Below are 23,237 nucleotides of genomic sequence, written 5' to 3'. Positions count from 1 at the left end.
ACACACACACACACACACACACACACACACACACACACACACACAGAGTTTTGGAGAAAAACTAAAGAAAAAACACCTTCCTGCATCTAAGCACAATAACCAGGCTAAATTTCCTCAGGGACAATTAACATTCCACTTACCACATCCAAACTGTTACCTGGGGGGAGTCTTGCTCAGAATACTGCTCTGAGAGGCAGACTGCCATTCGGAGGAGTCTGCAGACTAAGAAGACAGGAGCAGGTGCTGTAATAGGAACCAAGTTTTAAAACATCACTCCTTTCACGCCTACCTATACCTGCACCAGGTCACTAAAAAAACATACAGGGTAAACCACTCAGGGTGTAACTGCTAAGAGGTCTGTCACAGTTCTAAAAAAATTTTTTGCCAAAATAGGCTCTGGATATTACCTAGTGCCTCTGTTTACAGAACGAACTGCAAGTGCTGAAAGGATGAATGAAACACAGGTTCATCTGAGAGTCGTGGAGGATCATTACTTCCAAGGAGAAAAGAGGAAGTACAGTACTCGGGGTCAGAAAAATTGGTGAAGCTAGAACTAAACTCAGATATTCTGACCTTTAATGTATTTAAAAACTTTACAATCTGAAAGAAGCTACATGGGACTTTCCTGGAGGTCCAGTGGTTAAGACTCAGCGCACCCAATGCAGGGGGCGCAGGTTCGATCCCTGGTCAGGGAACTAAGATCCTGCATGCAGCACGGTGTGGCCAAAAATAAAAAATAAAAATAAAATAAAAGAAGCTACACGAACATCAAATAACTAATGTGCCTCCATCAATGCCCCCCTCCTCATCTGTGCCCCACCATCCACACACCATGAGGTGGGCAGCAGGCTAGAGCATTCTCCAGTCACCATTTTTGCTGTCAGTAAAGATGAACAAGCAACTCTAGAACCCAGAAAGGAAGGTGAGTGGAGTGAAACCTCAGCTCCCCCCAATGTCTTCATCCATTCAATAAATCCTATATTTTACATCTTTATAGCGATATAAAATTTGTAAGGTTCCCTCCTTTGAGGTACGTATACAACCGAGAAGAGTTGATATGCATCTTTAAATATATATATATATATATAAATAAATATTTACTCATTTATTTGGTTGCACTGGGTCTTAGTTGCAGCAGGTGGGATGCATGTGAGATCTAGTTCCCTGACCAGGGATCGAACCCAGGCTCCCTGCATTGGGAGGGTAGAGTCTTAACAACTGCGCCACCAGGGAAGTCCCTAAATATATATTTTTAAAACAACATTTACTGGTCTTTTCTGTAATACATGTCTGTTATAGAAAGTCTGGAAATCACCAAAAAATACACAAGGACAAGAATTAGTATCACACATAATCCTACCATCCAAAACCATTTTGGAGTTAATGCCTCCAGACAGTTTTCTCTGTAGATATTGACTAAGACCTAAAATTGTGAGAAAAAAATGACAGGGAAGCACCAGGAAGCTAATTCCCTCCAGGAAGAAGTGAACAGACTAGAAGGTAACAACACTTAAAGGGGGAAAACTAACAAAAGAAAACTAATGGGCCCTTGGAATAGTGAAGAAAGGGGACATTTTAAAATAACTTGGAAGAGGACAGACTGAGTACTCAGTCTAATTAAACAAATAAGGAGAAGCCATAAATATTAATATCAGAAATGTCCATACTTAGGCAGTTTTCTCTCTAAAACAGTGTTATCTAACAGAACTTTCTGTGGTCCTGGAAATGTTCTAGATCTGCCCTGTCCAATATGGCAGCCACCAGTCACACGTGACTGGTGTGAAATGAAATGCGGCCAGTGCAACTAAGGAAGAGAATTTTAAGTTTCATTCAATTTTAATTAATATTTAAACAGCCACGTGTGGCTAGTGGCTACTGTATTGAACAGCACAGCTTTAAAGATGAAATAGCCTATGATCTTAAGACATAATTGAATGTCAAAGAAAATGTTTTAAGTAACTGTTTTCTAGAAGTTATAAAAGCTCAGCAACAATACATCATCATTTACTGGCCTTCTCTACTGCGCTACCCAAGGTAGAGGCCAGGCACGTGTCTGCCTAAGCAGCTCCCTAAGCTGTGACTACAGCTATTCTCTGGTTTGTAATAACATAAAAGGGAAAGCAGGTCCAGCAGGCTTTCTAATCAGATAACTGCCCTGTGAATGACTCCAGAGTTGGTGCCCAGGCACACACATTGGTTCCCTAAAGTCCTCTGAAGTTATGCTGGTTATTCCTTTAATTAGGCCTGGAGAAGGGAGGACTGCGTCAGGGCTCGCCAACCTAGAACCAAACCGCCTTGCTCAATTCCAGCCCAGTGGGCTCTGAGAGACATTTTAAGGCCAACTTCAAACTCTGTCTTTTCTCAAGAGCCCTTAATACCGCTCCGAACTCACACTGGAAAAAGACCAACTCTTGCAATCATTCCCACAGCTTCCCTGGATTCCCAAAGTACTCCCAGAATGTGACACCACAGGTCCAAGCCAAGCTGACTCCAAATTTCGGAGGACCCACTGAGTCTGCAAGTCCGGGCCAAAACAGGACAAGCCTCCTAGGGTGAAGCAGTGAAAAGACACAGCCCAAACACCTTCTGGCTTGCACCTCCCTGGTGCACAAAGAGACGGCACCAACCTTAATAACAGTGGCAGCTTATTGGCTCAGCTAAGAAATTGGAAATCTAGCTTAAAAGGAAATCACATAACCACTAATGTGTCCAAAAGATCTGTAAATCAATACATGTAAGACAGACTCTGTGAAAGTCATTCTCTTTCTGACTTAAGGAATCTGAGCTTCCACAGGGACGGTGGATTATATTACTCCGATAGAGAACATATTCTATTACAACACTCACAATGTGAAATTCAAATCTTCTAAGATACAAATATGCTTCCAAGACTTTTTTTTTTTTTTTGGGGGGTACGCGGGCCTCTCACTGTTGTGGCCTCTCCCGTTGCGGAGCACAGGCTCCGGACGCGCAGGCTCAGCGGCCATGGCTCACGGGCCCAGCTGCTCCGCGGCACGTGGGATCTTCCCGGACCGGGGCACGAACCCATGTCCCCTGCATCGGCAGGCGGACTCTCAACCACTGCGCCACCAGGGAAGCCCTGCTTCCAAGACTTTTAACGCTAGGGAAATAAAAGAAAGTTTAACAGCTCTCTCTTATTTGATCAATTACATTTACTTTATATCTATCATTTAAGAAGTACTTTCTCCTGTGGATCTATAGGTCCTATTTTATATTTATTTCACCCACATCTTGGAATGGATAGTAAGTAAAAGTATTCCCAATCAATGGATGAAAATGCTAAGGTGTGGGAGAGTTTGCCCTAGCACACAGGAAGCACATACAGCAATACATCCTGGCTTGCCCAGTGCTTTCATGGTTAGAGGGGTAACTGGCCTCAAGTATCTTCATGAAATTAACACTTCTATTGCAGGACAGTCACACAAACTTGGCCATGGCCACCTCCCCTTTTCTTTTTTTTTGTTTTGTTCTAAATGTGGTCTAAAGGAGAAATGTGACTGATAACCACTGAACTCCTTCCCTAAGCACACAGATAAGGATAGGCAAATGTGCTCTGTACTCAAAGGCAAATGTGATACAGTTAGTGGGTGATAGAGCAGAGCACATTTTGTCTCCTGACAGTCAGTTTTACACCCCTGAGGAAATTTTGTACACTTAGGAAATTGAATAATTTTTCAGTCTCTCCTACTTAAGCAACTCAAAAAGAGAAAAGAACATCAGGGGAAATGTCACCATACAAAGACCAAAGAGAAAGGATGAGACTCTAAAGCCCTGCCTTCAATGTCAAGCATCTTGCCACCTGGTACCTACGACAGCGCCACACCACTGTCCATACTCTGGACCACAGACCAGGGAGCACTCCTTAGTGTGGAGGGAAAACAGCGTCCACTTCCAAAGCTGTGAATTTCATAATGGAACTGTAACAGACCTACCTGCTGGTGACAGAATCTCAACAGTCAACTGTATTTCACAATGATTACCTCTGGGGAGTGAGAAGAGACACAGGGCTGGGGCTTTCCTTTACCATTTCCATCTTTCTGTACTGCTTGAATTTCTAATCATGGACGTGTATTGATCTTTTTATTTTAAGCCATTGGGATGTAATGTACAGCATAAGGAATATGGTCAATAGTACTGTAATAACTTTGTGTGGGGACAGATGGTTACTAGACTTATCGTGGTGATCATTTCATAATGTATGCAAATGTCAAATCAAATGCAAATTAAACCAACATAATATTGTATGTCAACTATATTTCAGTTAAAATTTTGAAATTCCTTGTGAGAATAAAAATCTACTATCAGGAAAAAAACCATCTTTTTATTTTAAAAAATACTGGTAAAAATGGCAATGAAAAGAACAATTTAGTTATTTTAAAGCCAACTATAGGTATGTTCTTCATTCATAAAAAGTAAAAAAAAAAAAATACTATGGATTCTGAGAGAATTTAGTAGCTGTTAAGTCAGAGCAGAGTACATACCTGAGAAACAACAACTTTATTTAAACATCTAATAAAGGAAAAAGTTTTTTTTTTTTTCCAAAAGTAAATTATATTCCTACAGGGATCAACAAAAGGAGCATGACCTTCCTAACACTCGACTTTTCAACTCGCTTCTCTGCACTAGGAAGAGGATGACAATTTCACAAGACTGAATCCCAGGACATTTTATACACATCCAACCTTAGATCATACAATCATGCGTGCATTTCTCAAGTGCATATAAATCATACATTTGTGTCTCATTTGAGTTACACAAGACAAGAATGTTAATCCTAGACGATATTCAGCGTGCTGTATACAGAGTGCTCGCTGCCAATACATTCCAAACAATGTGAACAAGCATACCAAGGAGACTTCAAATTAACTGGATGACTCTAATCACTGGAAGGGCCAATAGCAGGCCATTTTCTCCCCACAGGGTGTTATTTTCCATCCTGCAGATAAAACAGCCTGCTCCAAAGAGCACAAGTGTTTCACAAAGAGTTGGGAGGCACAAGGGTGCCGGTTAAAAAATAAGTCAGAGCAGGACAGCTGACAATCCCAAAGATTGGTTGGTAGACATGACAGAACTGCATGCTCCCTGCAGGTGAAAACAACAAGACAGTCTAAGGCTCTCACACCAAGTCAACATAACAATTACTGATTTGATCAGGATGCCTGGCTGTTTCTTTGGCTAATAATTTATTGTGTGGACCTTTCAGTGACCAATAGGGACAGATTGGAAATCAACAGCAATCAGTGTTTTTATTTATCCCCCTCGGTTGCACAGCAGCTTCTTGCCAGTAGGCTCACGCCTTTCTGATCTAACAAGCTAGAGAAGGCAGCTGTCCAAATGTCACCAGTCAAACAGTGATAGATGTGACGGAAGAACAGGCAAGCATGCTAACACTGGACCCATGGAGGAAAGGACCCAGTGCTTTTATGTTTGAAAGAAGTAGATGAGGATACTTCAACTATAGATGGGCCTGTACAGAAAGAGAAAGGCAGGCCTGCTTAGGACCAAGAGAGGAAAACCACCACATACTAAACTCCCAGTTGCGTCTGGTGTGTGTTAGGGTACTGGCCAAACCTAACTAAACTAATGTGGCTCCTGATTACCCTGAAGAAAGGACAGAAAAAAAGGAAAGTATAAATCAGTGAAGTGAACGCTGAAACACAAGGGACACGAAGAGTAGAGAGGGGCTAATGGAAAACAATTCAGCATTATCTAAAAATGCTCCAGACGTATATCTCTCAAATAGCAATTCCACCCCTACGTATAAAGACATCCTAAAGAAACTTTTGCAAGGAGCACCAAGAGTCCTGGACAAAAATATTTACAGCATTACTGTTTGTATTAACAAACAGGAAACAACCCAAATGTTCATCAAAAGGAGCTTTATGATACATTCACACAATGAAATTCTACCCATTAGTGAAAATACTTAGAGCCACCATACAACACTGATGATTCTCACGAACTTGATGTTGAGTTTAAACACACACACACACACACACACACACACACAAACAGGCCACAGAACACATACAGTATGACAGCATTTATATAAACTTCCAAAAACATCCACAACTAAAAAACATAGCTTGGAGATGCACATATGTCAGTAAAACTAATTTTATAAGACAGGGAAATGATAGACACACAATTCAGAATGTTTACCTTTGTAGGGGGAAGAAGGGGATGTGATCAGGAAGTGGCACCCCGAGGGCTTCAACACAATTGTAATGCTCTTTCTCAAGCTGAGTCAAGTACAGAGATGTACTTCTTGTCATTTTTATTTACAATCCTTTCTAGGACATATATAATTTTGCATGCATGAAACAATTCAGAATAAAGGGGGAGGCATGGAGAAAAATAAAGAGTTGAAGATGTAACCAGACAATGCTCCCCAACCCCACTTACACGTCCATCTGCCCAAGACAGGGCTGATAGAGTAAGGAGCCAGCCAGACTCCAAGCCAATAGAATCAACTCAGTTTACAGGTGACAAAAAAGACCACCTCCAGGCACTTCTCTGGGCTTCCTGGGTGAAACCAGCTTCACAGTGTCTATTCAAGGGGTAAACTGTAGGATGTTGCACACTGTCCCCAAAGAGTTTGAGAAAGACTGCCTTGCCAATACAGAAACAGAAAATATGCCAAACTCAGGTATATTTTACCAATGGAAGGAAAGTCCCCAGATGGTTCCAACAGACAGAGGAATGGATTGAATTTAGGAACAGGCAGTAATTTTATGTAGCCCTGCAGGGCTAGAAGTTGTGACCAGTTACTGGGGGGTGAGGAGGGAGGAGAGGATGAAAAATACACTTTAAGACACATTTAATAGGACTTTTACAAGACGTAGAGGCCGGGACACAATGTGTGTCTTTGGAGTACAAATGAACATGTGTGTTGAAGACAAACTAGAAGCGCCAAGGGTTACTATACCGACTTTACCTGGCAGAAAGTGACAACCGAGTTTGACACGTGCCAAGTATATTGGGAAATAATGTCTAAAGAGAGCCATACCACATCTATGTAACATATGTACAGCCCACGGGAGCTGGCAAGGCCGGGAAAAGAGTCTGTGACTTTCACAGGGAAACTGACAGGAAGGCCGGATTCGGTCAGATCAACAAGAGAAGGCCCAGGGCTGAGAGTCCAGAAGGCCCAGCTCAGAGAGGGGAAGAGGGTGGCCCCGGCCCCAGACAGAAGGTGGGGATGCCTGGAGAGGGCGGGGTCCATTCGGGAGGAGTCCCGGGAGGCCGGGCAGGAGTCAGGCCAGGCGGCAAAGCAGCCAGAGGGAATCTAGGGTCGGGGTGCCCCCTTGGGCGATGGGGCGGGGAGGAATGGGAAGGCGGGGGCCTGCCACAGACCCGGCTGGGCGACCCCCGAGGGCCCGGTCCCCCCCACCCGCCGCTCACCTGGGCACGCAGCTGGACGAGCTCCGGTCCACCTCCCAGGTGGCGTACAGGTTCATCTGCACGGGGGCGGGGGTGCGGCCTGGCCCCGGGCCGCCGGGAGTCGCAGAGCCCGAGGCCACCGCGACGGCCATGGAGGTGGAGGTGGACGAGGACGAGGAGGAGGCGGCCGCCGCCGAGGTGGACGAGGACGACGAGGTGGCCTGGGCCAGCTTGGGGGGCGTCGGCTGCTGCGGCAGCTGCTGCGGCGGTGGCTGCTGCGGCGGAGATTGGGCGACCCCAGAGCCCCGCTGGCCACTGCCGCCCCCGGCGCCTCCGGGACCACCGCCCGCCCCTCCACGTTCCGCCATGGCCCGGCCGGGGATAGGGAGGCACAGGGGTTACGGGAATCAGGCGACGCCGAGCGGACGCCGAGGCTTCTCCGGCGGCGGCGGCGGCGGCGGCGGCGTCGGCAGCGGGGGCTCGACTCGTCTGCTCAGCCCGCCCGCCAGAGCGCGCGAGCGAGAGACTGCACGCACGCGCGGGGCCTCGCGGCGCGCGGTCCTCGCGCTCGCCCGCCGCTGCCAGTTGCGGCTCGCGCCGCCAAAGCACTGGGTGGGCGTGTCCGGGGAGGGGGCGGGGAGGCCTGGCCCGCGCCCGCCCCACCCAGCGCCGAGGGGCGGGGCCGGGGCCGCGCTCGCGCTCGCGCCCCGGGCGGGCCTGTGGGCGTGCGCGCCCCTCGCTCTTCGGGAGAGGGGTCGGCGGTTCGCGCCTCTGCCGAATCCTCTCCTTAAGTTCGCGGCCCGGCGGCAGCCAGCTGACCCCCCTCTTCTCTCGCGTCGTCCTTTCCACGGGGGCGGCGGCAGCCGAGCCAGCGGAAACCTCGCTTTTCCGGGGCGCGGCCCCGGACCGGAGGGGGCTACCGCGGCAGCGCGCCTCGGCCCTCTCGGGTCTGTGGACCAGAGGCCCAACCCGCTGCCCACCCAAGTCCGCTTTCCGACCGCCGCCCTGGCCCCCACCCTGCGGCTCCGGGGCTTCTTCGCCGTCACGACCAGCGAAGGGAGCGATGGAGACCCAGCGGCCGGCTGGGCGCCTGTGGGCCGGGCAGTTTCCGCCCCGCTTTTCCCCAGTGTGGGCAAGGGCTCAAGGACCTAGAGTTCAGAAGGCCTTTGGCACGGGTGAATCTGAAGTTAAGCCCTGACCCATCTGGAGCCAACCACCTATTTTCTGCCCCTAATGTCCCCCTCCCACAAAGAACCATCACAGTCCCAAGCCATCTCTACCCTCAATTTCTTCTACTTGGGATGTTTTTCTGCTTCGTCACTTACTAAATTTCTAAAATCCTATTCTTCCCGAGGCCTTACTCAACTGCCTCATCCTCCCTGGAGTCACCCACACTCCCGGCTCCAGAAACCATCTCGAAGCCTCCTGCATGCCGGCACCCCAGATGGTGGACTTGGACCAGCATCAGTGGTACAGCGGCACTATGCGACTTCCCTCCCCAGTGCTTGGCAAATGCCTGTTGGAACCATTGGTCCAACGTAGTCTAGCCTGTCAGAAAGACCTCCCAGGACAGGGGGACTAGAACCTGGGAAAGCAGCCCCCGCCCACCAAAACCTGGAGACTTGTTGATGAAACCACCCAGGGGCTCACATGGACTCAGGACAACCTATACAGACTTTGAGCTGTGCTCTCTCCCACGTAAGGACTTGGACGCTTGGCCACAAGGTCTATTAGGAAGGCCTGACCTGGCCTACTTCCCAAGCCCACTGTACTTCCTCAGCCCAGCCAGGGCGCTAAGCTGGCTATTTTTAGTCCCCAAGGACACACCAGTAAGGTCAAACCAGACCTGGAGGTCCCTCCCCCAGAGCCTTCCTACAAAAGCAGGCAGTGGTAAAACACACAATCTCAGTGTGGCTTTAGCTTCATCACCAGTCTCAACTGCAACATCTGATCCAAGTGCCTGCCCCCAGCCACTGGAGCAACTTCAGGTTGTAGAAAATGGCTGTTTCCGTTCTTTTGCAGGAGGGGACTAAAACAAGATGAAGGAGGATGAGCAGTGTTACATATTCATCTCTTTCCTTGGGAAACAGCTTTATTTACAAAACAGGTCTAAAATAAGAACATGAAATAACAAGCCCCTGGGAAGAGCAGGAGAGCTGGCTTTTGGGGACCCACATGTGAAGAAGCCCAGGTGTCCAGGCAAAGGGCCGAAAGGAGGGCCAGGTGTGTGAGGGGACCTAAAATTTGAACTCCTTGTATTTCTTGCTGCCCCCACGGCTGTCCTGGGGCTGAGCTTTCCGTTTCTTTTGCTGTAGGAGAGAACAAAACAGGTTACAACAGGTTAAACAACCGGCTGATCCCCAAAACAAAGAGTGGGCAGCCTGACAGAGCCACACACGTCTGTGGAAAAAGTACTGAAACTGGAATTCTCAGAGTTGGATGAGTTCCCTCCCCTCCCTGTGCCTGTTTCATCATCCTTAAAGAGGGCAGCCCACTGGAGGATTCCTAGGTTCCCAACCCCAAGGAAGCTCAGGGCAGCAGGCACTGCGTCCTCCCTCCCTCTCACCACTAGAGGACACCAGCCCACTGAGAAAGGCGGCCCTGGTCCCTGGCGCTCACGAAGCCAGGCTCCTGTGTGCACGCCCACCTTCTGCTTGGCCGCGTGCTCAGCCACCATGTCACTGAAGTCTTCTTTCTCCACTTGTGCCTGCTGCTCCCGCACGTGCTCCTCATACTTCTGGGTCATGGCCATGGGATCCAGCTCCAGCTCTTCGGGTGCCAGGGCCACTTCCACACCTTGTAGCTCGGGGGCCGGGCCCTTCCGGCTCATAACCTGGAAGAGGAATCAGAGCCTTGTCATCTCCAAAGGGGAAGCTCAGAAGCCCTAGCTCCTGACCCATTTCCCAGCCCCCAAAAGCGGTATCCTCCAAGTGCTCACCGTGGACATGTCATAGATGTGGGTTGATCCCATCATGGCGCCCCCAACAGTGGCCGTTCTCTTCTCTGGCAACACAGTGAACAGCTGAGGCGTCTCACTTCTGCAAAGGACGAGGGGGTCAAGCCCAAAAAGGAAAGGATAAAAGGGTCTCCAGGAGGGACAGCAAAAGGAGTAAGGGCAGCATCCCCACAGAGCTCCCCAGCGAGGTTCCAAGATACCCAGGGGAAAAATTCTGCCCAAGCTGCCTCTGCAAGTCATGGAGACCCATGGGAGGAAGAAGTGCCACCTGTTTCAAGAATGCTACTCGAAATACAACAGCAAATCTACCAATACCAACCCAGACCATGACTTCATCCCCACCCCTCCCCCTGTAAGAGGTGAAAATCTATTCTCACAAAGCAGCCAGAAGGAAAAACGGAATTCACATCCTGTCACTCCTTTGCTCAAAACCCTTTGAGGCTTCTGATCATTGTTTGAATAAACCCAAACTCTTTACCATGACCTACAGGGTTCATCATCTGGTCCCGTACTTAATCCCTGCTCACTACAGTCTAGACCCAATACCCTTCTTTCTTTTTCTTCCTCAAAACTTGAGACTTCTGCTTCTGGATAAGGAGTAACAGGGACCAGATTTACCCTCCCACCTGAAACTATCAAAAAAGGGGCAAAATATATGGAACAGTGGTTTTCAAGTCACTGGACACGAAGCAACGAAGGACAGTGACTCCTGAGAGACAGGAAACAAATGAGGTGATTCCTTCAATTGTCCATCCTACTGCACTGAGAGTTTCCAGGCTACAGAATAAAGAGGGGAACTCCTGTAGAGCCCAGAGGACTCTAGGAGTTGAAAGGATGAAGCTGAAAGTGCAGAGAGACTACGGTGACTAGAGATCACAGGACAGAGAACTGGAGAAGAGAAAGCAGCACAGAGACTCGAGAACTCAAGAGACCTACAGAGAATCCCCTCAAGTTCTCAGGTGAGTACTGTGTGGGTGGAGAATACCAAGGCCAGGGAAAGAACCACCCGTTAGCATTAGTGGTATCATACATGCCTGCTCTTCACACGGGACTGGGAATAGTGCCTAGTCCCACTAGCCAGACTGAAAAACCTCCTGATTAACAGGATATTGGATAGAGTATAGGGTCTTGTGCCTCAATAGTGAAGAGGACTGAGCACTGCTTCAGTCCTGCCTAATGAACCTGAAAAGCAAGACCTGAAAGAATCGAACTGTTTCCAAGTACCTTAACTGTAACCTTGAACAAAACTAAAGAAGATTTATAGGACTATGAAAGTATTCTGGACCTGACAAGGTACATTTCACAAAGTCTGGCATCCAATCAAAAATTACCAGATATGCAAAGAAGCATGAAAATACAATCTTCAATGAGGAAAACAATCAATCCACTTAAATCAACCCAGAACTGGCACAGATGTTAGCATTAGCAGGCAAGTACATTAAAATGTTATTATAATTGGATTCCGTATGTTCAAAAGTCAAATAAGAGACACAGTAGATATAAAAAGACCCAAATCGTACTTCTAGAGATGAAAACTACACTGGATGGGATTAATGTCAGATTAGAAATAGTGGAAAAACATATTAGCAAACTTGAAGACATAGGAATAGAAAACTTCTAAAATGAAATAAAAAGAGAAATGAGAAATTTTTTAAATGAACAGAGCATCGGTGAGCTGTAGGTCAACTTCAAGAAATCTAATAGATGTATAATTGGAGTTCCCAAAGGAGAGGAGAAAGAGAAGGGAACAGGAAAAAATATTTGGAGAAATAATGGCCAGAATTTTTCCAAAATTAATAAAAACTATAAAGGCACGGATTCCAGATGCTTAACAAACCCCAAGTAAAGAAACAAAAGATGGGACTTCCCTGGCAGTCCAGTGGTTAGGACTCGCCACTTTCACTGCTTTCACTCCTGGCTTTCACCAGGTTGGGGAACTAAGATCCTGCAAGCCATGCAGCATGGCCAGAAAAAGAAGGGAAAAAACACCCCACCAAACCATTTTAACAAAAGAAAGAAATACGAAGAAAACTACACTACTATGCTGCACTACACTGCATGTCATAATCTGTTCAAAACAGTGATAAAAAGAAAATCTTAAAAGCAGCCAGAGAAAAATGGCACAAATGCACAGAGGAACAAAGGAAGGATGATGACAGATTTCCTGTCAGAAATGATGCAAGAAAGAAGACACTGAATCAACATCTTTAAAGTAATGAAAGAAAAAAAATCACTGTTAACCTAGAATCCTGTATCTTTCAAAAAGGAAGGCTACTACATGGTTATTATTTTTGTTTAAATGGTCAATTATCTTTTAGAGAGATTTAAATAATAAGAATTGTCTATTATCATTTCCAGTGTTCTTTTACTTGCTCTTACAGTTCTTTCTGCCCCAGCTCTCAGCCCAAATACCTCTTCCTCCATAAGCCTTCCCAAAGGCCTCCCCACCACCCAAATCCCTCTACATCCTATTACTCAGTTTCCTTTGCTACACGTCTTATCCACATCTGAAATTATCTTGTTCTCTGATCACTTGTTTACCTCGCCTGACTTTTTCACTGCAGATGTCCCAGTGCCTAGAGCAGTGCCTGGCACAGAGCTAGTGTTCAATAATTGTTTAAAAAGAAAAAGGGGGGGCCAGAGAAAAAGTCAGCCAGTCCACCTAGAGGGTGAAAATCCTCCCCTCTCAGCCCTCCCTGGTTCCCTCACCCATCCATCGCCTCCTCAATCTTCTTCTTCCTCAGTTCAATGAGTTCAGGGGTCTCCATTCCAGCTGGCACTGATGAGAACCCTCCAGGAGTGATGAGGCCACTGTGAAGAGAGGAACAAGCTCTGGAGTAAAGACAAGGCCCCCAAAGACAGACATACCACTTCAGAGAGGCAGACTCTCTGCTTCCCCCACCTGTCTGCAGGGGTAATGAAGCCAGTCTCATCTGGCTTATCTTCATCACTTTCTTCCTCTTCCTCTTCTTCTGAAGACTCTTCATCAGATGGCTCCAGCTCCCCCCAAGGGGTCCGATCAATCTCTTCTTCCTCAGTCTTGGTCTGAAAGACATCACTCATTCATTCAACAAATGTTTACTATATACCTATTATGTGTCAAGCGGTTGTAAACAGAGGAATATGAGAGTAAACAAATAGACAATAATCACTACCGACAAAGAGCTCATATGCTAGTGGGGAGCTTGCATTACATCTCAGGAAAACATATGTCCCTTTTTCAGACTTTGAAACTTCAGAACACACAGCTCTCTGCTAATGAAGCTATAAACCAACTATCTCTGAACTTCATAACCTTAACTAAGACCAAGCTTGCCAGCCGTGGCCCATACCTGAAATTCAGCAGCATTGGTTCCAAACACATCCCCATAGAGGGGTTTCCCGGTCTCATCTACTGGGGGTTTGCCCCAACCACCAGCATGGTACCCAAAGGAACAGCTCTGCAAGACAGGAAAAGCAAGTCAGTTCCACTCCTATGCTCCAAAAGAAACACTGAAGCCCTAAAGAAAAGTCATGCTCCAAAGTACAGAACTAACACCTGGGAACTCTGGAGATTATGATTTCAGAGAAGAATTAAATCTTATAAAGCATTACAAAGCGAAAGTAGTAAACAATAAAAATCTGGAGGTAATAGGATGGGGAGATGGGAGCAGAAAGCATGCTAATAATTTCAGCCTTTGTGGCAGAGTCCATGCTATCTGAAACTGAAACATACACTTTAAAAAACATTACTCCAACTTCTTACTGATTTTTCCTAACTTTGGTAAGCTTTTAGAATCTATTACTCTTAAGGGACAGAAATTTTTATCTGAAGTTTAACAATTACTTCTTTTTCACTTTAATAAATCTTTCCTTAAAAAAATTTTAAAAATAAAATTAAGTTCAATGCCATTCCTGAGATAAAATTTTATCTATCTCTCTGATAACATCAGAGAGATTATCTGGAAACACATTCACCAGATATTAAATTTGGTTATTTCTGAGTGGTGAAATGTGGGTGATGTGTTTTCATCTTTGTACTTGTCAATTCTGATTGACCACTTTATGACAAGCGTCTCAGATTCTTTTTTAAAACAAAAACCATTACTCCTTTAAAAAAAAGAAAAAAAAGGACACATGGTAGAATGAGAAAAGGGAAAAGAAAATCATCCTCTAGTTAAAAAGTAGAGCCAGGGCTTCCCTGGTGGCGCAGTGGTTGAGAGTCCGCCTGCCGATGCAGGGGACACGGGTTCGTGCCCCAGTCCGGGAAGATCCCACATGCCGCGGAGTGGCTGGGCCCGTGAGCCATGGCCGCTGAGCCTGCGCGTCCGGAGCCTGTGCTCCGCAACGGGAGAAGCCTGCATACCGCAAAAAAAAAAAAAAAATGTAGAGCCAGCTAAGAATGAAAGAAAGGACAGTACTCACCTCGGGGATAGGCGAGTTCAGCCCAGGGATTTTCAGGTTGGGGTACGACGGGGGTGGTCCATATCGCTGCATGGCAATCAGCCACGGGGGAGGGACCTTGTGGGCATTCTGCAGGAAAAAGAGGACAGGATACCATCTGCCCAACCCTATACCCTTGTCTCTCTCCTGCCCCAATTCCCAACCCCTTCTCTACTTTCCCAGTCAGATAACTGGCACTCACTGGTCCTACTGGCATCCCCAAGGAAATCCTCAGCTCATCAGACAGATCTCCTGGCTTCTTCTCCTTCAGTCGTGTCTCAAACTCCTTCCCCTGAGGAAAAAGCCAAGCATGCTGTATTGTGGACACCAGACACACGCTGGGAGGTCAATTGCAAGAGGACGTGAGAACAAAGACGAGATGTCCCAATCCACATCAGACACAAAGTCCCACTGAGGGCTACCCAGTTCCCACTCTGATTCTCATCACTTCTTTCCCTGGCTAGAGTAGGGAAAGGAATAAAGGCCAGGAAGTAGGGAGAAAGGCAAGACTCCCAGTGCAGTCACTAACCCACTATGAGAACGTGGCCAAATCTAAGGACAGGCTCTCTCATCTGCTAAATGAGGACGTTCGAGAAGATGATCTCCAAGGTCCTTCCACTTCAAAAACTGCACGGTGATTATTTCAAGCCTCAGAAAAAAAATACTTTTCTCCTACCCTCAATACTAAACGTTTCCTAAAAGCATCTGCCCTTGGCCCCTCTGTTCCTGAACCACCCACAATAAACAATGATCACCTCAAAGACATAGTCTGCATTTCTCTTTCAGAAAACTACCTCATTCCAAACTCTAAGGCTGAGGGGAGGGGCCCCGTACCCGCTTCCAGCTTCCAAACCCCTTTTGACCAAGAGTTACACAGCCATGCCCAAAGGCCCAGCCTTGCCTCCCCGCCCCCTCTCGGACCTCGTAGTACAGGTCCCCGTGGATGGTCAGCTTTGGCTTGGTCTGCCACTTGAAGAAGGCGTCATGCAGTTTCTGGTAGTCAATGTCGATCTTCCCCATCTTGGGCCGAACCTTCTCGCGCATCTTTGACTTCATGGTTTTCTGTTCTTCCTGTGGGGCATGGCAGAAGACACACAATAAAAGGTATTCACCAAGTTCAACTCTTGGTAGGTCTAAATCCCCACTCCCAAAAGAGACAGAGGGAAACCTCATTTGGCTCATTCCAAAAGTCACCAAAATCCTTCCTGCTCAAGCCCCTCAAAATTACATGATCCACGCTGAACAAAATAGATGTAACATATGCAATCAGCCTCAGCTATCTAGGTCAAATATTTTTTAAGCCATCTGATCAAGAGACTGAGCTCATCAGTTGCCTCTGCAGAGAGCTAGGTGACTAGAATCTAACTGGGAGGCAGTTTTCACCATGTGCTTTGGTACCTCCTTAATTTCTGCACTACACGCAACTATTACCTAATGAGAGTATTTAATTAAAAATTTTAAATTCATACATTTCTAGCCACAAGTGCATCAGGGGTGCATCAGGTTCACACAGGGGGCAGAGAACTACAGACACAGCAACCTGCAGAGGGAGGAGTCACCGTGTGCAAATGAGAGAGTTGGCAAAGTGCAGGCAGGGGGACAAGGAGACAAAGGGGCAAACCGAACCGCACAGAACCGGAAGTCTCAGCGGGGGCAAGACAGCGAGCTCTGAGCATACAGGTGAGGTCTGCCTTTTGTGAGATGTCCTTCCCCTCCTGCCCTCCCTGCCATGTGTGACATGCAGTGCTGACTTCTAAACTGAAGAATAAATAATCAGACAATTAATGTGTAGGTGGGTTTGGGGAGCCAGCTGCAATTTTGAAGCCGGTTGCTGCTAAGGACGTGGATCCCCCAGGGCAGATCTGAACCCCAGCCAGGCCCTCACCTTCTCCTGCAGGGCCTCCCGCATCTCCTGGATGCCTGTGCGTTTGATGAAGTCGGGTAGCTCGAAGGGGGGCTTCTCAATGCCTCGTTTGCCCTGCAGGTACTTGCGCTTAAAACACCAGTGGCGAGGCACGGGCACAGAATTCCGAGTGGCCTTGAGGTGAACCAAGAGCTTGGGGTCCTGCGCAGTCACGTCATGCATCTCCACAACGTCGGGCCGAGCCACAAGCTGGAAAACACAGCAGCATCCCTCTGGAAAGCCTGAACTACTCAGATCTAAAGCTCGCTTGCTTGCTCTTCCTCAAAGGGCCCGTCCCGGGCCTCCTTCAAAGCCCTCCTCCCCACCCCGAGAGCAAACCCCCTGAGAGGTTCCGGGAGCTCCTCGTGTGCTCTCCCAGCTGGGCTCCAGGCCCTGATGGAGCGTCTCAGCTCTCACCTGCTTGAGTTCGGCCACAGTGAAGCGATTCATTCGGCGCAGCTTCTTCTTGGACAGCTTGGGGGCTTCTGGCTTCTTTTCCTAGAACAGGACATTTTTTCTTTTTCTTGGCCTCACTGCACGGCTTGCGGGATCTTACTTCCCCAACCTGGGATTGAACCCGTGCCCCCTGCAGTGGAAGTGTGGAGTCCTAACCACTGGACCACCAGGGAAGTCCCAGAACAATCATCTCTTGTGAGCAGGATTCTTAGGTGTGAATCAGACCGCCCAGCTTACCCTGAAACTAAAGCCACCAAAGGACTTCTCCCCTGCAAGAGTTCCCCATGGCCCCTCGCTGGATGCACCTCAGCTACTCGTCCCCAGAGTCCTTGTTTCCCCAACAGGAGAGCGTGGGCCTCACCTGCTCGTCATCACTGCTATCATCATCGCTGTCTTTGTGCTCCTCCTCAAAGCCCTTCTTCTTGGGGGCCGCAGAGTTCTCCAGTTTGTCAAGTTTCTCTGGCTCCTTCTCCTTCTCCTTCTTCACGTCATCAGTGAGCTGAGGAGGCAGACAGCATGGAAACCCCAGCCCTGGGCCCCTCCCCGGTTCCTGAACCTGGCACTGAAGAGGTGCCCTCCTCCCCTCGTCCTGCCCCATCCCTGCCCCTACTCTGCTAGCTCCGCCCCTTCCGAGGGCGCTCCTCCTTGTACCTTGAAAGCCTCAAAAATCCTCTTGAAGAAGATGAAGTTGGGCTCATAAATTTCAGGCTCTTCAGTCACGTACTCAATTTCCACATCAGCCGCTGGGGAGTCAGAGCCACGGGAGCGGCTTGACTCTTTGTCTCGGTCCCCAGAGCTCTCAGATGATGCCCCCCGCACCCGCTGGGGCTTTTTCTTCTTCTTTCGGTTCCGACGCTTCCGGTTTTTCTGCCAAAACATGGAAAACCAACTGGGTCAGGGAATCCAAGCACCATGCTTGCCTCCCAACCGCCAATCTCACCCAATTTCCCCAAGTGACTGAGAAAAGAGGCCTCGAAGTCAGACCACAAAGTTCTACCCCTCCCAAGCTGTGTGCCTCTGAGTACATTACTGCATCTCTCAGAACCTCAGTTATTTCAGCTCTAAAATGGAGGCAGGCATCACACTCAGAACTCAAAGGATTTAGCCAATTGAATAAAAAATACCTGTAAGACGCTTTGGACAAAGAACTGGCAAGAGACAGCAGCTACTGCTTATTGGACACTTAGAATAGGGGTTATTTTAGGGCCCAAACCCTCTCTCTGACATCCCTTCCAGATCCAGCTCCATCCATACCTCTTTTTTAGATATGGACACTGTGTCCTCCTCAGTCTCTGACGCCGAGTGGCCCAGGGACGAGCGAGTATCTGTCTCCATTTCCTCTTCGTCTGTAAGGGAGGAAGGAGGCCATCAGTCTCTTCACGGTAACCCCTCTTTACCAAGAGCCAGTTTCTCTCTCAAATCCTCCTCGGGGGAGGGAGGAGGGAAGCACACTTGGCTGCAGCTCTGCCGGCTCTGTCCCTGCAGCCCTTGGGACACGGTGACACACTCACCCTGCTGAGAGTTCATCTCTTCCTGGCGGCTCTCCTTTAGCTGCAGGATCTTTTCCAAAGCCTGGGGGATCTTGGGGCCCACAGAGGGGTCATCCATCTGCCAGAGACAACCCAGGCAGAGGGGGTGATCACAGTGCCCTTTTTCCTCCGACTCCTACCTCTTGTACTCGAAAGCCTGCTGGCCAGGTGTTGGGAACAGCAGATAGGGGACAACACCAACTGAATTCAACCATCCCTCAGCATCCCTCAAAGTGAAGCCCAGAACCCTACCCCAGAAACGTCTCCCAGACCCTACTTCCTGCCCTACCTAAGTATGTTTTAAGTAAATATGGCTCCCCGCACCCAACCCCAACCCCAGAAGTTCTCCCATCTTCTCTGGAATCCTTCTCAAAAAATCTAGAAATAGTCCCCTTCTAAAACACACTCTCCTGTCCCTAGGAGGAAATCAGCAATCTCACCTCTCTGTTCTCATCTCCAGGAGGTGGTGGGGGACCACGAGGCCGAGGAACAGGGGCCCCCATAGGCAGGACAGTGGGAGTGGGACCCACTGGAGCAGCCACTGAGAGGAGAAAAAACAAAATCTCAAGTCAGAAAAGACAAATCACACATTTTAAAAATTACCTTCCTTGGGGCTTCCCTGGCGGCTCAGTGGTTGGGAATCCGCCTGCCAATGCAGGGGACATGGGTTCGAGTCCTGGTCCAGGAAGATCCCACGTGCCACAGAGCAAGTAAGCCTGTGTGCCACAACTACTGAGCCTGTGCCCTAGAGCCCGCAAACCACAACTACTAAGCCCACGTGCCACAACTACTGAGGCCCACATGCCTAGAGCCCATGCTCCACAACAAAGAGAAGCCAACGTAATGAGAAGCCTGCGCACCGCAAAGAAGAGTAGCCCCCGCTCGCCGCAACTAGAGAAAGCCCGTGCACAGCAATGAAGGCCCAATGCAGCCAAAAATAAAATAACTAAATTTTTTTAAAAAGAATGATTTGAAAAAAAAATCAAAACATAAAAATTACCTTCCTTGCTTCAAAGTCAGGGTAATGGTTACCCTTGGGAGAGGGGGTGGCTAGAAGGGTGCAGGGCTTCTAGGGTGCTGGTAGTTTTGGTTCTTGGTCCAAGTGCTAGTTGTATGGATGTATTCAGTTTGTGAAAATTCACTGAACTGTACGCTTACAATATGTGCACCTTTTTATGTGATATATACTTAAGTTAAAAATTGTCATCATCTTCCTTGCCCTTCCCTTCCATTTCCACGGTCTTACCTCGAGGACCCAGAGGAGTGCGAACACCAATTTGGCCCATGTCTTGTGGGGGCCGAGGGACTGGCGTGCCCATCTTGGCAATCTCCTGCTGCCGTTCCTGCTCCAGTAACACAGCTGCCTATGAGAGGGAAGTAGGAGTTGGAGACACCGCTTTGGAAATCCATTGGGCAGGCAGCACCTGGCAAATGCAGCCTTTCAGCCAGGTAACTGGCCCAAGGAGAACTGATTAATCAGGTACCACCCGTGTTCTGACATCCTCGCCACACCCACACTTCCAGGCTATTGATCCAAGTGAAGGAGCCCTCTCACCACAAAAGAAAACCCCTGGAAATTACACCAGTAAAAACCCTGAGAAACTTCTGGTTCCTAACAGAGAATTTAATACTTAATAAACACTACCTTCTGTTTTTTAACAAGATTTTTCTTCCCCAAGAGATTAAGTTATTTCTAAGGACACTGAATTCTTTTCTTGTACCTACCCCTCAAGATCTAACACAATCTGGGCAAAGACAGTACTCTGTAAATATTTCCGTATTTGTTGCTGTTAATGCTTATTTTCTAATACTCCTGAGTAACGTATGGGGTAACAACTGATATAATGCGTCTCTGTGGCTGAATGTCTTATGTATCATTCCCTAACTCAGAGCTATCACGTTTAAACTAAATCTGATACAAATAACTAAATTAGCCCAGAGTTCTCTCCAATGTACCTCAAATGATATCATGTAAGACTAGTAGGGGTCAGGAAACCTTTTCTGTAATGGGCCAGTCAGTAAATATTTTAGCCTTTTCAGACTGTCTGTACAGACTCTGTTGTGTATTCTCCGTTTGTTTTTTGTTGTGTTTTTTAACGATCCTTCAAAAATATAAAGACCATTCTTACATCACAGGCCATACAAAAACAGGCTGTACTCCACAGTTTACCAACCCTTGGGCTACATGAAAGAGAGAATTATTTAGGAGATACTGGAACTTAGATGAGGACGAGGTAACCTCCACGGAAAACTTTTTTTTTTTTTTTTTTTTGTGGCCATACCATGCGGCTTGCAGGATCTTAGTTCCCTCACCAGGGATCGAACCCAGGCCCCCAGCAGTGGAAGCGCAGAGTCCTAACCACTGGACCGCCAGGGAATTCCCTCCATGGAGAACTTGAATGGTACTTCTCGTTTTAGACACTAAGCACTAGAAGTGACAGACAACGAATTGGACCCTGAGGTCAAAGGTTAGGATGAGGGAGGCATTACCCGCTTCTGCTGCTCCAAAAGTTCATGTTCCTTCAGTGAATGATCTCCCTGCTTAAAAAAGAAAACAAGCTCATACCGGCACCAATACCCCACAGGCCAGTCTGCCACAACTCTGCTTCCTGGCGTCCTCTTCCAGCCTAGGGCCCAAGTCTTTGGTTCAGACCTTCCCAGAAGCCTTGGCCCCAGGATCCGGCTCTCTCTGAGGCTCCACTCCCCTTTCAGGACCCTGATGAGATCCAGGCTCAGGCCGCCACCTGCCCTACCTGCTTGGCACGCTCCTCCTGCTGCATCAGCAACGCCGCCTGCTGCTGCGCCAGCTTTAGCCGCTCTTCCTCTGACAGCGCCACAGGATCGCCCACCCGGAGAGGAGGAGGGGGCCCCAGGTTTGGTGGGCGGGGTCCAACTGCCATAGGAAAGCCAAGGCCAAGGCCGGGTGGGGGTGGTGGGGGTGGCGGAGGAGGTTGCAGAGGAGGGAGTCCCATGGGGGGGGGTGGCATGGGAATCCCAGAGAGCTGTGGGGAAAATAAGACCGTTAACTAGGCAGCATTTATCTAACTGCAGACATTTGCTGGGGAACTGCTATAAGCCAGGTGCTGGGATGTGAAGTCAAATGACGCATAATTCTTGCACTCAAGAAAAGAATACTCTACAGCAATATCAAGGATATCGAGAATACTCTATAGCAATGTTAACTCTGGGGCACCAACTAATGGAAGCTATCAACTCGCTCTCCAGAAAAATATCACGAACACAGACTTTGCATACAATTTCAGGAGATTCAGGGACACCTCAAAAGGCCATCTAAGAACTCCTCATCCCACACATAGAAGTCCCTGGACCCCAAGTCAGAGCCACTGCTCTAAAGAAAGAGAGTCAAATCCTGGATCAGAAAAGACATGGAAGTTGAGAGGAGCTGGAGCCACTGTGCCCCCAAGGACTCACTAAATATAGAGAGTATGAAATCAAATCAGGGAGTAAGCCCTAGTTTCTCACTGAATAATATGGCCACTGTGTGCTGGGAGGGCAGAGAAGAGGGTGATTACGTTCCACTGGGGGAGGAGTAAATCAGGCTTCCGGATATTTAAGCTGAATCTTAAATGACAGGTAGTATTTGGAGGAGCTGACACCGAGGAAAGAGGCAAGGATCAGGACCAAGGGAGAATTGAAGAGTTCCCAATACTGTCATCACAGTACCTCCCTGCCCAATCGGCTAGTTGCATCCCTCCCGTACATTCCATGTGAGAGCATGGGCTACTGTGAGTAGAAACGGATCTTATCAAGCCGGACAATCTCCTTACCTGAGCTGACATAGGAGGGGGAGCAGCTTTGTCCCCATCTTCACCTCTCAGAACGGGCCGATTCAGGACGATGCCAGTCTGAGAAAGAGAAGGACTCTGAGTCAGCCCAAAAGGAGTTCTTCCACTGAACAACATTCGCTCTGTTCAACAAAATTTACCCAGAGCCTGTCTGCCAGAGCTCGGACTGGACTCTCAGGAAGACCGATATATCTGAGCAGGCAAGAAGAGGCAAAAAGAGCAAGATCCCACTTGCTGTACGGAGATACGTTAAGAACGAAGACCGAGTTGTGAGGGATCATTAATGCCTCCTCGAAAAGCTCGGCCTACCCTGATGTCCCGCCACCAACACTTACCTGGCGGGTGTAGGTCTGCAGCCGCTCCACCAGCTCCTCGCGAGTCCCTGCTGGGCAAAGCACAGGATCAATGGGGTAGGTCAGGCGGAGCAGGCCCAAGTCAGGCCCCCACGACCAGCCTCCACCTCCGCCCCCGAGTCTCCGGGGTAACCAGCTCCGCTTCCCCGCAGGCCTGCACTTTCCCGCTCTTGACCTCCCGTGCTCCTCACCCTGGATCGGAGCTCCGATCTCTGCTAATTTGGCCTGAAGCTCCTGGGCAGCCCAGGCACCATAGTGCCCAGGGGGCGGCGGCGGCGGCAGCTGCAACTCCCCTTTAGGGGGTTCGGGATGCTCGGCCGCCATCTTAGCCGCAGGAAGGCGCGCGACCAACCCGGAAGCTCGGGCCAGCCTCCCAGCCCACTTCCCGGAACTTCCGGCAGCGCTCAA

At 48.4% G+C, this 23,237-nt stretch overlaps 2 protein-coding genes across 4 annotated transcripts in view; both read right to left on the bottom strand.

Annotated features, from left to right (window-relative positions):
- The window catches only part of PACS1 (phosphofurin acidic cluster sorting protein 1), a 141,575-nt gene extending 133,647 nt beyond the window's left edge, over window positions 1-7,928 (bottom strand). The window contains exon 1 of the mRNA XM_027090110.1: window positions 7,426-7,928. Within this exon, the coding sequence (XP_026945911.1) occupies window positions 7,426-7,772 (347 nt within the window). The 5' untranslated portion in view covers window positions 7,773-7,928. The remainder of the gene's footprint in view (window positions 1-7,425) is intronic.
- A 1,542-nt stretch (window positions 7,929-9,470) lies between these two features.
- On the bottom strand, window positions 9,471-23,188 carry SF3B2 (splicing factor 3b subunit 2). Of its 3 annotated transcripts, none has more exons than XM_027090115.1 (22): window positions 23,021-23,188; window positions 22,812-22,858; window positions 22,459-22,536; window positions 21,424-21,672; window positions 21,161-21,211; window positions 19,917-20,034; window positions 19,111-19,211; window positions 18,653-18,749; window positions 18,396-18,487; window positions 17,793-18,008; window positions 17,503-17,640; window positions 17,103-17,183; window positions 16,668-16,895; window positions 15,704-15,853; window positions 14,985-15,074; window positions 14,765-14,872; window positions 13,693-13,800; window positions 13,263-13,405; window positions 13,070-13,171; window positions 10,343-10,442; window positions 10,052-10,237; window positions 9,471-9,713 (listed from the first exon to the last, which is right to left on the bottom strand). In XM_027090115.1, exons 1-22 carry the CDS (start codon window positions 23,151-23,153, stop codon window positions 9,642-9,644), a joined length of 2,688 nt encoding a protein of 895 aa, XP_026945916.1. In that variant the 5' UTR covers window positions 23,154-23,188; the 3' UTR covers window positions 9,471-9,641. The 3 variants fall into 3 exon arrangements, with proteins under 3 accessions (XP_026945916.1, XP_026945915.1, XP_026945917.1); XM_027090114.1 differs by having other exon boundaries at window positions 22,812-22,861; window positions 23,021-23,173; XM_027090116.1 differs by lacking the exon at window positions 21,424-21,672 and having other exon boundaries at window positions 22,812-22,861; window positions 23,021-23,172.
- Between the last annotated feature and the right edge of the window lie 49 nt (window positions 23,189-23,237).

This window comes from Aethalodelphis obliquidens, unplaced genomic scaffold, assembly GCF_003676395.1.
Source record: "Aethalodelphis obliquidens isolate GAN/ISIS:26980383/991018 unplaced genomic scaffold, ASM367639v1 scaffold69, whole genome shotgun sequence".
Taxonomy (NCBI): domain Eukaryota; kingdom Metazoa; phylum Chordata; class Mammalia; order Artiodactyla; family Delphinidae; genus Aethalodelphis; species Aethalodelphis obliquidens.
The sequence above is the reverse complement of the archived record's forward strand: the minus strand, read 5'-3'. Positions and strand labels throughout refer to the sequence as shown.

What these genes read in the sequence shown, in the direction of transcription:
- SF3B2 (XM_027090114.1), bottom strand. Translation starts at nt 23,153, where the DNA reads ATGGCGGCCGAGCATCCCGAACCCCCTAAAGGGGAGTTGCAGCTGCCG. An exon ending in CTGGAGATGAGAACAGAGAG is followed by an intron (nt 18,750 to 19,110) that starts GTGAGATTGCTG and finishes TGTCTCTGGCAG; the next exon opens with ATGGATGACCCCTCTGTGGG. An exon ending in TTCATTACCCCTGCAGACAG is followed by an intron (nt 13,172 to 13,262) that starts GTGGGGGAAGCA and finishes CTCTCTTCACAG; the next exon opens with TGGCCTCATCACTCCTGGAG.